General features: G+C 39.1%; 1 protein-coding gene across 1 annotated transcript; it reads left to right on the top strand.

The window, feature by feature from the left end:
- Positions 1–404: 404 nt before the first annotated feature.
- On the top strand, positions 405–9,804 carry LOC123499694. The gene is made up of 3 exons (XM_045248086.1): positions 405–486; positions 3,211–3,354; positions 7,951–9,804. The coding sequence occupies exons 2-3, from the start codon at positions 3,211–3,213 to the stop codon at positions 8,227–8,229; spliced, it is 423 nt and encodes a 140-aa protein (XP_045104021.1). The 5' UTR covers positions 405–486; the 3' UTR covers positions 8,230–9,804.
- The last annotated feature ends 4,685 nt before the right edge of the window (positions 9,805–14,489 follow it).

A 14,489-nucleotide genomic window follows, 5' to 3' on the forward strand; every position in this document is an offset into this window, starting at 1 on the left:
AGTAGTTAGATTTAGTTATTCAGTGAATCTTTTTGTCTAATGTTTTTTTTTTTTTCTTTTTGGCTATGTTTGGCCTTTTTTCCCATCTCAAAAGTGTAGGTAATTGAATGTAAGTCTTCAATAAACAGTAGATTAAATAGAAGTATAATCAAGTATAGCTAAATGAAATGACATAAGTGCAATCATTCATCATGTAGACTCATGGCTATACCAGAAGTTCCCTCAAGCCACCAGTGTACTACAACCAAGTAGAAAGATTAGGCACTAGAAGCTATTGGACGCACCCTACACACCGCCCTCCAACCAGCACATCCCCTCACGTGGCGGCCCAGACAGACACCCATGAGTAACTTTTTGTCCCAGGCGAGGCGGGAAGTCCCTCTCTATATAAGCTACAGGCGTGAGATTTCCCTCCTACTTGGTGCTTGGACAGCTTCCGGCATCGTGCGCCTCCTGGGATAGAGTGGAATTCCCTCCCCTCCTGAGGTATATACTCTTGTGTGGGTGGAATGGTGGAGAGGTGGTAGTAGATGGGTAGTGGAGTGGTGGAGTGGTGATAAAGTGACAGGGTGGTGTGGTAGAGTGGGTGCTTGATAGGATGGGCGGTGTGGTGGTGTGGTGGATGGTGTAGTTATGTGTGGTGGTGGTGTTTAATTGGATATGTTGTGGAGTGGTGGTGCAGTGACAGAGTGGTGTGGTAGGGTAGATACTTGCATGTTTGGGCGGTGTGGTGGTTGTGTGGTGGATGGTTAGGTGTGGTTGTGTGGATGAAAGATGGTTTTGTGGGATGGATGGATAGTGAAATGGTGGAATAGTGAAGGGGTGGCGTGGTAGAGTGGATGTTTGGAGTGATGGGTGTGGTGGGGTAGTGCGGTGGTGGTGGTGGTGGTGGTGATGGATTGGATAAGTAGTGGAGAGGTGGTATAGTGAAGGGGGTGGTGTGGTAGGGTGAATGCTTGGATGGAGTGGTGTGGTGGGATGGTAGGTGGTAGGCAAGGGTTGTGGTGTGTGGTTAAGTACGTAGCAACAAGTATTTATCTAGCAAGGAAGTGAAAAAAAAGCTTCTTTACGTCTTATATTAGAGTTAATTAAAGGAGCTTGTAATTAGAACATGAGGAAAATAAGGCAAGTTACAGTAATGTGGTGAGCCTCCACGTGACAGTCCCTGCATGAGACGTAACCATCTGTGCACCATACAAAAACAAACAAACAAACAAACAAAAAAAAAAACCCAGTCTAATCCTTTTCAAGCTCCCTAATGAAACCAAAAAAAAAAAAACCTTGACGAACGAGAAAAGAAAAAAAAACATTAGTATTCTTATTATTTTTTCTCCTCCTTTCTGAAGCGATGGATACAAAAAAACAACCTTGGAAAAAAAATATATAAAAAGAAGGAAAACCACGTATTCATATTCTTCTCATTACTATTCTTCTATCCCTCCCAAGTGACATCTTTTTCCTTGAGTTTGTTGTGGTGAGTGAGAGGAATCAATGGTTCGCTGATAGTCACCGCCAACACCTCGTCTGCTTCAGTGTTAACTCCTTCAGTACTGAGGCGCATTTTTACCTTTTACCTCCAATCCTCACCTTTACCACTACTACTACATTTGCCCAAACTTGAAGGAGAAAATTGGAAAAACAACAACAATAATAACTATCTAAGAATTTTTTCGTGTGTTAGAATCCACTTGCTGTTCTAACCCCTCTAGTACTGAGATGCATTTTTACCTTGATTTTATTTGCATGAGGAGGGGTCTATGAAGGTCAGAGGATTAATAGCCAGTCTTTACTATTCTAATCCCAACATGTGTTTCTGAAGCTGTATAAAATCGCCAAAATAGTAACCAGAATGAATATGTACACGCGTCCTGGTACTGAGGAGATTCATGTATGTGTCTGTCCTTCTTTCCTAGTGCTTCTGTTTTCCTGATACCCCATATTAATCTGGCTTTGTGTCCCTCGCTCTGGCTGGGTGAATAGACTCAGGTAAGAAGGAAAGAGGCATGGGAGGGATGAGGATGATGATGATGAGGAGGAGGAGGAGGAGAATAACGAAGTAAAAGATATAAGTAAGAGGTGCATAAGGAAAAGAAAAATAAGTTGATGGTAATGGTAATGATAGTGAGGATGAGGAGGAAGAGGAGAATAACGAAGAGAAAAAAAGAAGTATGAGGTGGATAAGGATGAGAAAAAGATGGTGGTAACGGTGGTGATGATCATGATGAGATTGTTTACATCATACGATTGACTTTCTCCCAAACAAAGAACTGGTATAAATAACATGGTAACAATCAAAACAGTAACAATAATAATATCAGTGCTAATTACTAGAGCAATAATAACAACAACAACAACAATAACAACAACAGTAATAATAATGATAATAATAATAATAATAATAATAATAATAATAATAATAATAATAATAATAGTAACATTAATAATTCTTCGCATGATTTCTTTTGATGAATTGGTAAATTATTCATGCTTTCGTTTTTTTGTTCTTGTTTTTACTTATTTCCGAGTTGTTGATTTTTTTCTACGTGGTAAATAAATGAACTCGTTAATTCATACATTTCAAGTAATATCCGGAGATTAATTGTTCCTATCTTAGCTTTTTTCTAGCTAACCCTTTACTTTTCATTATCTTACTCGTATTTCAATTCAAATATCTCAAGTAATTTTCAGGAGCATATCTTTTGATTAGGAGACGTGATACTAGTACTTTTCAATTTGTTTATTTTCTTCTCTCTCGCCTCTAATGGTTGATAATTTTGCTTCTGTTTCTTGCATTGATTAGGGAGATAAGGGAATGAGTAAAAAAAAATCCTACATCTCGTTTGAGTAAGAAGTAAAACATTCCATTAACTCTACTTTACTCTTCCTTCCCCATAACCATCTCTAGCATTCTAACAGTGACTGGCGGGATAGACACACTAACACACCGCACGTCACCTCCTGAAGCTTCTTAACTCGCTGTATTTTAAGTTAGTCTGTTTTTCATATATGTTTTTTAGTCCTAGTTTATTTTAGACAGCCCCTCCCCTTTTATTTTAGCACGGTATAAGGTCTGCCAAAAAGAATTTCATATTGTACTCTAGTCTCAATGTGACAATAAAGTTATCCTATCTTATCTTATCTTATCTTATCTTATCTTATCTTATCTATCTTATCTTATCTCATCTAACTAAACTTTCCCTCCCATGTGAGATGTTGCAGCGGACGTGCTTGGTGCTGGCTGTGGTGGTGATGGTGGTGGTGGTGAGGCAGGCGGCAGCAGAGCCCCACTACAAGGTGTATGATAAGGATGATGACTGCTCCACCACCATTCTGTACACCACCACCAAGGGAGAAGTAAGTGTTTCCATTCCAGGGCTTCACTCACAGACTCTCACTCAGTACTGGGATCATAGACTTCTGCCTCTGGGCTCTAGTTGAAGTTATGCGGGTGTTTTTAATGGTTCAAATGACAAGTTAACGAAATTTCTTACACTATACACTTCTTTTAAAGGTTTCTAGTTTTAGTCATAACATAACATAACATAAATAATAGGATAACAAAGGGCCACCAGGGCCCATCTAGGTTATCCTGTATCAGTCGCACAGCGACCTCGTCATCAGTACTTAAAGATACACTTACAAGTACACAATACATTATATACTAATTCTAAATATTTGGCCCATTAACAGGGCTAAGTCCTGCAGCGAATTCCTCTACAATCTGTAATCCCCATACATGGGGATCATGTCTTGTTTAACTATAGTAAATTTCTTATAAAAACTATCATGCAGCGCTATACATAATTATAAATCTAATAAATTTAAGTGCTTATCTAATCTGTTTTTAAACATTGTCAAACTAGTGCTATTTACAACCGTCTCTGGCAATGCATTCCAGAAGTCTACCACCCTATGACTAAAGAAATATTTTCTTATATCTAACCTGCAGCCTTGCTTTCTAATCTTCCTGCCATGATTTCTAGTCCTACTTCCCTCCTCTAAGGTAAAGAAAGATCTCACATCTATGTAGTTTGTATCTGAGAACATTTTAAATAACTCTATCATATCCCTCTTATACATCTCCTCTCAAATGAAAACATGTTTAATTCCTTTAATCTATCTCTATACTCCAGGCGCTTTAATGCTGGTATCATCCTAGTTGCTCTTCTCTGAACTGCTTCTAACATGTTGATATCCTGCCTATAGTGGGGTGACCAGGCCTGTATGCAATACTCTAAATGGGGCCTAACATAGGAATTATATAAGCTACGCACCACTTCCTTACTTTTATAACTAACATTTCTATTTATAAAACCCAGGATCCTATTTGCCCTATTTCTTGCTTCTAAACATTGCTTTGAAAATTTCATAGTCCTGTCTATCACTACTCCTAAATCCTTTCCTTCCTCTACTGCCTCTAGCCAACATCCCTCCATCTCATAGTTAAAGTTTGTGTTGTCTTTACCTAAATGCATAACCTGACACTTTTTAGAATTAAACTCCATCTGCCACCTGTCTGCCCATGCTATCAGCCTGTCCAGGTCTCGTTGTATTCTGTAATTGTCCTTTTCACCCTGTACTGCACATGCTATCTTAGTATCATCTGCAAACTTTGATACTTTGCTACTAATTCCTATATCTAAATCGTTAATGTACACCAAGAAAAGAAGAGGTCCTAGCACTGATCCTTGGGGTACCCACTAACCACTTCCTTCCACTCAGACATTGCCCCATTTAATACTACTCTCTGTTTCCTATCAGAAAGCCATTCACTAATCCAATCAACTAACCTACCCCTATCCCATGTAGTCTCAATTTGTACACTAGCCTCCTATGCGGTACCTTATCAAACGCCTTGCTAAAATCTAGATATATAACATCTATGCTATTTCCATCATCTAACTCCTTGGTAATATATTCTAAGATATCGAGCAAATTTGTAAGACAGGACCTCCCTGATCTAAAGCCATGTTGGGTATCTCTAATTAATCTATTCTCATTTAAATGCTCCCAAATACTACCCTTAATGATTTTCTCTAGTATCTTACATACTATACTAGTTAAACTGATCGGTCTATAATTATTCGCATCATCCTTCCTACCTTTTTAAATATTGGAGTAACATTAGCTAACTTCCAGTCCTGAGGTATCTCAGCAAACCTAAGTGATCTTTCAAAGATTAACTTAAGTGCTTCAGAAATACTGTCTACACCCTCCCTAAGTACTCTGGCATGTAGCTCATCAGGACCACTAGCTTTCCTATCGTCTAGTTCAAGAATAAATTTCCTAATAATTCCCGGTTTTATATCAATATTTTCTAAAGCTCTTAAACTACTCGTCGCACTGTTTGTAACAGGATTTCCTATTCTTTCCTAGTAAATACTGAAGAAAATTGTTCATTCAATAATTCTACTATGTCTTCATTTTGATCCACTACTACACCATCTTTTCTGAGTGGTCCAATCCTATCCTTATTTCTTTTATCACTGACCTTGTAATAACTATATAATTTTTGGGATCTTTACTCCCAGCTCTAGCTAGTTTTATCTCTGCCTGCCTTTTACTTTTTTTATAACCTTACTCAAATCATCTCTGACCTGTCTGTACCTAATCAAATCTACATCTTCCCACTTTTCTGCAACTCTCTGTATGCCCTCTTCTTCTCTCTGATCTGGCTACCTATCTCATGAGTCCACCATAATGGCTTCCTGTTTCTCTGCCTTATATCTTTGTAAGGGATACACTGCATCACTATACCCTTTACTACAACCTTAAAAATATCCCACATCTCCTGTGCAGTTTTATTTCCAAAACTATCTTCCCAGTTTACCTCTCCTAATAACTGACGTAACCTACCATAATTGCCTTTCTGATAGTTTGGGACTCTAGTCTTATTCACTATATTATCCCTACTGGAATTAATGATAAATCTAATTATATGATGGTCACTGTTTGCTAAAGTCTCTCCTACCTCAACTTCCTTTAAACAATGCTCAATATTTGTTAGTACTATGTCTAAAACCTTCCTCCCCCTAGTAGGTTTATCTACCATCTGCACTAAATAGTTATCCTGAAAACTTTCCATAAACTTATTTTCACTAGCATCTCCTACCATCCTCTCCCAGTTTACTGACTTAAGATTAAAATCCCCTAAGATAATTGTCTGACTAGTACACCCCCTATTTATCTCATCTACCATAAGGTTGTCTACCTCTGCTGACTGGTTAGGTGGTCTATAAAAAGCTCCTACTCTAATAACCTTACTTTTGTTTACTCTAACATCCAGCCATAAGGACTCTACTCTGTGATCTACCTTAATACCATTAACCTGACTGGAAATGAAGGATTTTTTTACATAAATAACTACTCCTCCACCTATCCTACCTTACTAGTCGTAAGGGTTTCTAAGGGTGTTTTTACGGTTCAAGTGATAAATCAACGAGATCTCTTACATTATGCACTACTCTCAAAGGTATGTAGTTTTTTTTTAATTTTCATTCATACCATGAGGGTTTTTCACGGAAATTTATGGGCTAAAAGGGATACTTTTTATGGTACCTCCTATCTCAAAGCCCACCCGCTAGGAAACCGTTGCCCCGAGTGAGGAAGCCCAACCTACACTTAGACCGTGGACAGGATTCGAACCCGTGCGCTTGGAGACCCCTCGGACCTCTAGGCACGCTTGGTTCCACTGTACCACGGCAGGCGTAAGAATTTCTAAGGGTGTTTTTACGATTCAAGCTGCTAGTTAACGAGATTTGTTACACTATTAGAGGAGAAACAGTCTTGATAATCCGGTCAATCATCCATGTTGCCTTTCAAAATAGTCTTGGTGAGAAGGCAAAGGGTTTCTGAACATTGGGTTTAGTTCTCAGTCTCGAGTTGTTAGTTTCTCGTTAGGAGTGTCTTCAAAGGTTGCTGAGATGACTATTCCGGTCGTTGTGGGTGTTAGTCTTCATCTTTTCTCTGTTTTCACTCTTGTTGATGAGGAATCGTTGTTGAATCATTAAAACTGTATGTACTTTGAAAAAATATCATTGTAACATTAAAAGTAGCTGAGATAACGCTTAGCAGTAAACAATTAACCCCTTTCAATACCAGGATACATTTTTTGCCTTGATATTTGTGTACGATGATACCATTTTATTGACACTAGGAAGGGTCTATGGAGGTCAGAAGATTAATGTCCACAGTCTACACCATTTTAATTCCGCTCATGAGTTTTTGAAGCTGTATAAAATCACCAGATTGTAAAGAGCATGAATATGGAAGCGCGTCATGTTACTGAAGGGCGTTAAGAAAAAAGCATAATTATTACAAATAAATACATACTTTTCTGCAAATTTACTTCCAGACAGAACAGACACCTCAGGGCACTAATAGTATCGCAACAACTGTTCTTAATGACTGTAAAGATTATTGAAGTATTTTAAGGATGATTTGTCTCCTTTCTAGTGAAGAAGCCCTGTTAAACCATCACTAAAGTTCACTCCATTAACAATAGCACTAAGGTACATGATCTCTAAATTCACGCTGCTTTTACTGTTCCCTTGACCTTCCACCATCACACTCGGACACACCAGTTTTTTTTTTTCTTTATACAGTGTTGGCTTTTCAGGGAAATTTATGGGCAAAAGGAGGTTTTTTTGGGGGGTACCTCCATCTGAAAGTAACTGGTTCGGTATTAACCCCTTCAGTTCCATGCCGCGTTTTCATGTTAATTCTACTTACTATTTGGTGATTTTATACAGCTTCAAAAACTTATGTGGGGATTGAAATAATAAAGACTCTAGCCATTAATCTTATGACTTCTATAGACCCTTTCTAATGCAAATAAAATGTCTAATCACACCCAATAATCACGATAAAAATGCATCTCAGTAGTGAAGGGGCTGACGTGCGACTGTCCTTCATTTCCTAGTGTTGTTGTTGTTCTTGTTTCTCCCACAGACGACCAAAACAGTTCACCAGGCGCGATATGTCATCACCTCCACTAAGACGGTGACGGAGACCACGCACGGCGACCACTACCAGTACGGCCACGTGCATACCAAGACCGTGACGGAGAACTGCGACGATCACACCCACACTAAGTACGTGCTGAAGCCTGTGACGGTGACGGACAGCATCACCAAGTACGAGGACAAAGAGAAGACTGTAACGCACCTGAAGGAGACCACGGAGACGGTCACCAAGACGCACTGTGGTTACGGCTACCGGCACTACTGAAGGAGGCGTTGATGGGGACGTGTGTGTGTCTGGGGTGGTTCACTGTTTAGCTTTTGAACTCTTGGATTGAATGTAAACGTATAACAACCTGAGGAAGCTGCTCTACTGAAGGAGGCCCTGAAGAGAACGTGTGTGTGTGTGTGTGTGTGTGTGTGTGTGTGTGTGTGTGTGTGTGTGTGTGTGTGTGTGTGTGTGTGCGTGCGTGCGTGTGTGTGGTGCTTTTTTGTGTGGTATTTAGCTGTTTGATTGAATATAAGGACGTAAAAACATAATGCAAGTAGGGAAGTAGCAAGATGCCATCAGGTCCACACATATAAAACATTCCTAATCATTTCCACCATCTTCCTCGTCCACAACTTCGTCTATCTTCTTCTAAGGCTTCGTAATCACTCGGCACTAACAACCTGATTGATTACTGAGTCCACTCCATTCATATGCCACTTTACTCGACAACTAGTTTTTTCCTATTTCCCAAATTTGACTATTCAACTTGTCACTTCATCGGAGAAACTCTACGGAATTCTACTGAAGGAAAATTGAGACAGTGGTAAGAGACTTCAACACTCCCTTTGTTAACAGTGCTGGTCTTGATCCCTTCAGTACCGCGACACGTTTTCATATTCACTCTGGTTACTATTTGGCGATTTTAAACAGCCTCAGAAACTCACAGGGGGATTAAAATAGTGAAGACTCCGGCCATTATTCTTCTGATCTTTATAGACCCCCTCCTAATACATATAAAATCCTCATATCACAACAAAAAATCAATGTAAAAATGCGTCGCGGTACTGAAGGGGTTAAGAAATCCTGAATGTGCGCCACAGCATTTCATTAACAGTAAAAGGTCAGCCAGCCTGTTTAGCTTGTTAAGCAGTCCACACACAGACATAATCCACACCTGACGACCCTCACAAAGGTTCTATTATGGTGATAGTGAAAGCATCGCCTCACAACACAGTCACAACATATTTCTTCCTCCTCAGCCTCTCATCTTCATTACCTCAGCATATTTCAGCTTCTCACCTTGGCTACCTCAATAACTGCTGTATGCTTCCTCTCCTGTCTTTTTCCTTTAGGTTTAACCCCTTCAGTACCATGACACATTTTCCTATTCATTCTGGCTACCATTTGGTGATTATATACAGCTTCAGAAACTCATGTAGTGATTGAAATAGTGAAGACTGTGGCCATTAATATTTGGACCTCCATAGACCCTTCCTAATATCAATAAAATCGTCTAATCATATCCAAAACTCAAGGTAGAAATGTGTTCCAGCACTAAAGCGGTTAAGAAGATCCAACAGCAGTAAAAAGCATAGTCCTGTAGATTCACGGAAATATTAATAGTAAGTTTGGGTTATGATGCTGTGAGCTGAAGTAAATTGATGGGTTGGTTCATTGACTGACAGACTGATTGATTGGTTTGATGAGCGCAGCAACAAAGTGTAGACTGTGGTAAGTGTTATTCGTGAATCGTGATTGTCATGTTATGAACGTAAGGAGATTGATGCATTGATTGACCGACTGATTGATTGGTTTTGGTAACACACCAGCAATATAAACATTCAACCCTTTCACTGTGATATAAAACATTCACAACACTAAAAAGAAGAATGTAATTTGTTTTTTATATAGAAGCTCTTGGTTTTCTGGATTGGGAGTTGGGCACCAGTGAACACAAGGGCAACAAATTTATAAGAAAAGTATTTATTACTGTGTTATATGTATATGTGTATGTCAATCTGTGTTTCATGTTTCTTGTTATATATGTGTCAATTTCATTATGGGTTATTAAAGTAAAAGTGCACACTCAAGGTCCCGGTCCCCAAAAAACAGTTGAAAAAGGTTTAGCATTTTGAGTGAAAGGTGTGTGAGTGTGTGTGGTATTAGGTGTGTGTGATTTTGTGTGAAGGAAGAGAGTTGTCTTTAGAGGGCACACTGTGTATGATTGTCTCCTTGTCTTTTGAGATACAAAGGAAACGTTCAGTGAGACCACAGCTGTGTTAACTACCGATGAGTTAATAGAATCCCCTGAGTCAGTTCTTCATTCCCCACCCGGAGTAGTGATCGTCTCAGCAGATGTCTTTTGTCTACTCCAAGAATGGAATTTTTATCAGCATCTACAAGGAAGATGAAAGATATAGAATTTGTAATTTTCAGTACAATGTTTTGAGATGTCTTAGATTGGTTAGCAATTAATAAACTAAATTTTCAAATATCATTTAGAAGGTTAAGGAACTCCTAAGAAAACTAACAAGTTAAGTGATAAATTAATCATCTACTATAATTAATTGATGGCTCAGTGTCGGCAACATAGCCACAAGGTCTCACTACGTCACAGTTCATGGACAAGCTGATAACGAACACTGAGACAAACAACTTACCAGGAACACACTGCGAGTTCAGTGACAGACAAGGACAGAGGGAAGTAGGAAAGAAAAATCACATTATACTTATTAGTTACCAAGACACAATAGAAGGTTCGCTTTAGTTCTCGGAAACATTCTGACTGCTGCTGCTGCTGCTGCTGCTGCTGCTGTCATTGTTGTTATATCACTCAAGCACTTGTGAAAATCCATCGTCCGTAAGTTCTGCGAGGAAGGCAAGGACATCGTGGACACAGAGGCAGAACATCACGTACACACGAACGAACAGAGATAGGTAAGAACGGAAAAAAATAAAATATGCAAGAAGTCATCGGGTTTACACGTAACAGTCAAGGAGAGAACACGGAAGGACACGAACAAGGACAGGAAAGGTGTGCATGATTTTGAGATGATTCCAAATGAACAAGACAAGATGAAACTGATATAAGAACATCACTTGCGACAAACAAGGAGGGATGCACAAAGCAGCTCCTGTTTTACACGTGGCGATCCTTGAATGAGTTACTGCTTTTTCGCTCCACAGATGGATGGAGCGAGAGACAGAATGCGGAATGAAGGGAGTCGGGGGAGGACAGGAGAGTAAAAATAGACAGGGAAAAGCCGTGAGAAAGTAAAAGCATAGCTGCTAAATCTGGCTGCCTCCCAACATTGTGTAAGATAAGATGTAAGATAGAAAATAAGCAAGCCAAGGAAATTAAATAATGAATTGGTGATAATGTTGCTGGCGTTTCAGTTTTTCCTTTGACAACCAAAGAAATATGAAACAGACTTGTGGAAAATACTAAGAATGATGATGACCTAATCACTTGGTACTTAAAACGTATAATTGATAAAAAGAAAAACAACTCAAATCAATCACGCGTTTTATCACACGTTAGGAAAAATAATGAAAAGAAAGAAAGAAAAAAAAAAAGAGAAATGGGAAGTAACAAGCCGAATAACAAAGAAGTGTCATATTTCACCACAAAAACAAGAGCAGTGATGGCAACAAGACCAGGAAGCGCCATTGTTGCCAAAGACCGGAAAGAAACAGAGAGGCGCCGAGTGTGTCGCTGCTCCTCTCTTGTCACTCCTCGCTCTCCTTCTCACCAGGGTTTGTGTTGATCCTGTCTTTATGAAGCGAACTCCACAGATGTATATTCTTGATGCAGAACAACACAGTGATTCAAAAAGAGAACACAATTTTTTTTATCTATGTTTTTTTTTTTTTTATCTGTTCATTCTTTTTTATCCAGTCTTTAGAAATCGAGGTTTACAAATGTATATTCTTAATGTAAAACAAGACAGGGAATATAAAAGATATAACTGTTTTTATCAATATCTGTTTTCCATCTATTTATTTTTTCCTGTTCCTTTTCACTTCTCCTTGACAAGAAAAAAAAAAAAAAAAGCAAGAAAATCAAACCATGGAGATAACTCAAGGCATGGCTGTGAATTAAAAGAGAAACACATCTTTATTCGTTTATCTCTTGTTACCTGTTTTTTCCTCGTTCCGCCTCTGTACTCATTTCGTAAAAACAGAAAAAGTAGATAAATAAATAAACGATGACAGATAAATAATAAAATAAAGTAAATAGATAAATAAATAGATAAATAAAATAGATAAATAAAATTAGATAAATAAAAAGGTAAATGAATGAATAAATAAATAATAATCAAAATAGAATAAAAGTCGAGTCTTACAAATACAAACTCTAAAAGAAATAGCACAGTGTGAACAAAAAGAGAAACAATTTTATTCATATATTATTTACCTATTCGTTTAACTGATCTACATACAAACCTCTTATTTCATCTACTCATTGCTCACCTCTCGCTGTTCCACCTCTGTAAACTCAATCCCTCCAAAAACCAGTCACTGCAAATTAAACCCTTCAACGGTGACGGTGACGGAGGTGGCGGTGGTGGTGATCTAACAATCCGAGGCGCGCCAGGACCAGGAAGCGCCCTCTGTCACTAATGAGCGGAAAGGAGACCGTGGCTGTCACTTCGCTCAAGGACAGACTGGGGACATGTTTCTAAAGCACCTTTGTGATCTACTACATTCACAATTCCTCCAGTTGAAATGACTCGGGTTTGTAATGGTGTTTTTATTGTTCATGTGGCTGATTATGATGTCTACTTATGTGTCCCTCCTCTATTGCTTTCTAAAGGGTCTGATTGAAGTTATACCGGTTTTCAATTATGGTTTTATTATTCTAGTAACATATCAAGATTTTTACATGTGCCGCACCTTTACCACATTCAAAAGGGTTTAGTTCATTAAGCTACGTATGATTTTAGCGATGGTTTTATGATTTGAATGACAGGTTAACAAGATTTCTACATTATCAACAGGAAAAAAAAAACACTTGAAAACTTTTATTCATATCTAAACCCTCTGAAATAGTCGTGATGAGAGAGCAAAGGATTTCAGAATACCGGACAAAGATGACGTTTTAGACTCAGGAGATAGGAAGAAAGACGAGAAGGGTGATGGACTGACGGTGATGGAGACATAAATCGTTGGTGGGGAGGAGATGGGAAGAGTTTGTCATGACGGGATGGGGAGGAAGGGGCGTGCCGAAGGAAAGGGAGGGAACGCTGAGTGACACACGGAAGTACAAGGAAAGGGAAGGTGTATTGAGGGGAAATTTCAAGGTTGTGAGTTTGAATAGGGTTGAAAAAATGTAAATTGGCTGTGGACTGCAGGAATGACTGGCTGACTGGCTGACTGGCTGAGTAACTGACTGGCTGAATGAATGAGTGAGTGAATAGGTGAGAAAGTGGCTGACTGACTAACTTACTGAGGACTTACTAACCTTTCCCCATCCGCTCCCCCCACCTCTCTCTCTCTCTCTCTCTCTCTCTCTCTGGATCAAAATCTCACGGATGGCTAGTCAAGAGTGTCCCGAGTGCCTGTACCTTATGGTTGTCTTGATTTCGTTGGTGGCGGAGTGGCTGGCCGTGCGTCACTGTCCCCTACAACCTTCCTTCCTCCTCTGCTTGCTCCGTCCCGCCCTGTAAAGGCAGCGGCCGGGGAGGAGAAACCCGGAACTGAGGCCGCCAGCGTGAAGGAGATTAGGGATGAAAGTTATTGGTGGTGGTGGTGGTGGTCGTGGTGGTGGTCGTGGTGGTGGTGGTGCTACTATTAATACTTATACTGTTAATGGTACTGCTACTTCTATTACTTCTACTACTACTACTACTACTACTACTACTACTACTGTTATTACTACTACCATTGCCACTACTACTATTAGTTCTTTTACAACTACTGCTACTACTACTACTACTACTACTACTACTACTACTACTACTACTACTACTACTACTACTACTACTACTACTACTACTACTACTACTACTACTACTACTACTACTGCAACAACAACTACTATTACTACTACTACTGCTACTACTACTACTACTACAACTACATATCACAAGTTCCACAATAACTTATTCCAAATTTGGCAGAAAAAAATATTAATATCATCTGGTTTTATTTTTCCTACGGTGATTTATTTTTCATTCGAGTCTTTCATATTTTTCGTCCTTCATTTCATTTTCAATTCTTTATGATATGCTGTTTGTTTGAAAGCTCGTAAAAAAAAAACAACATCTTTTATTTTTCCCTGGTGTAGTCACTCATCTTTCATATTATTCTGTTTCTACTGTTTAATTTACTTGTTTTCTTTCTTGCCACGATATTTTGTTTATTGCTTACTTGAGTCTACTAATGGCTAGGCTTACTTCTCTCTATTTGTCTCTCTGTCTCTGTCTCTGTTTCTGTCTGTTTCTCTGTCTCTCTCTCTCTCTCTCTCTCTCTCTCTCTCTCTCTCTCTCTCTCTCTCTCTCTCTCTCTCTCTCTCTCTCTCTCTCTCTCTCGAC

This window comes from Portunus trituberculatus, chromosome 50 (genome assembly GCF_017591435.1).
Source record: "Portunus trituberculatus isolate SZX2019 chromosome 50, ASM1759143v1, whole genome shotgun sequence".
NCBI classification, from domain to species: domain Eukaryota; kingdom Metazoa; phylum Arthropoda; class Malacostraca; order Decapoda; family Portunidae; genus Portunus; species Portunus trituberculatus.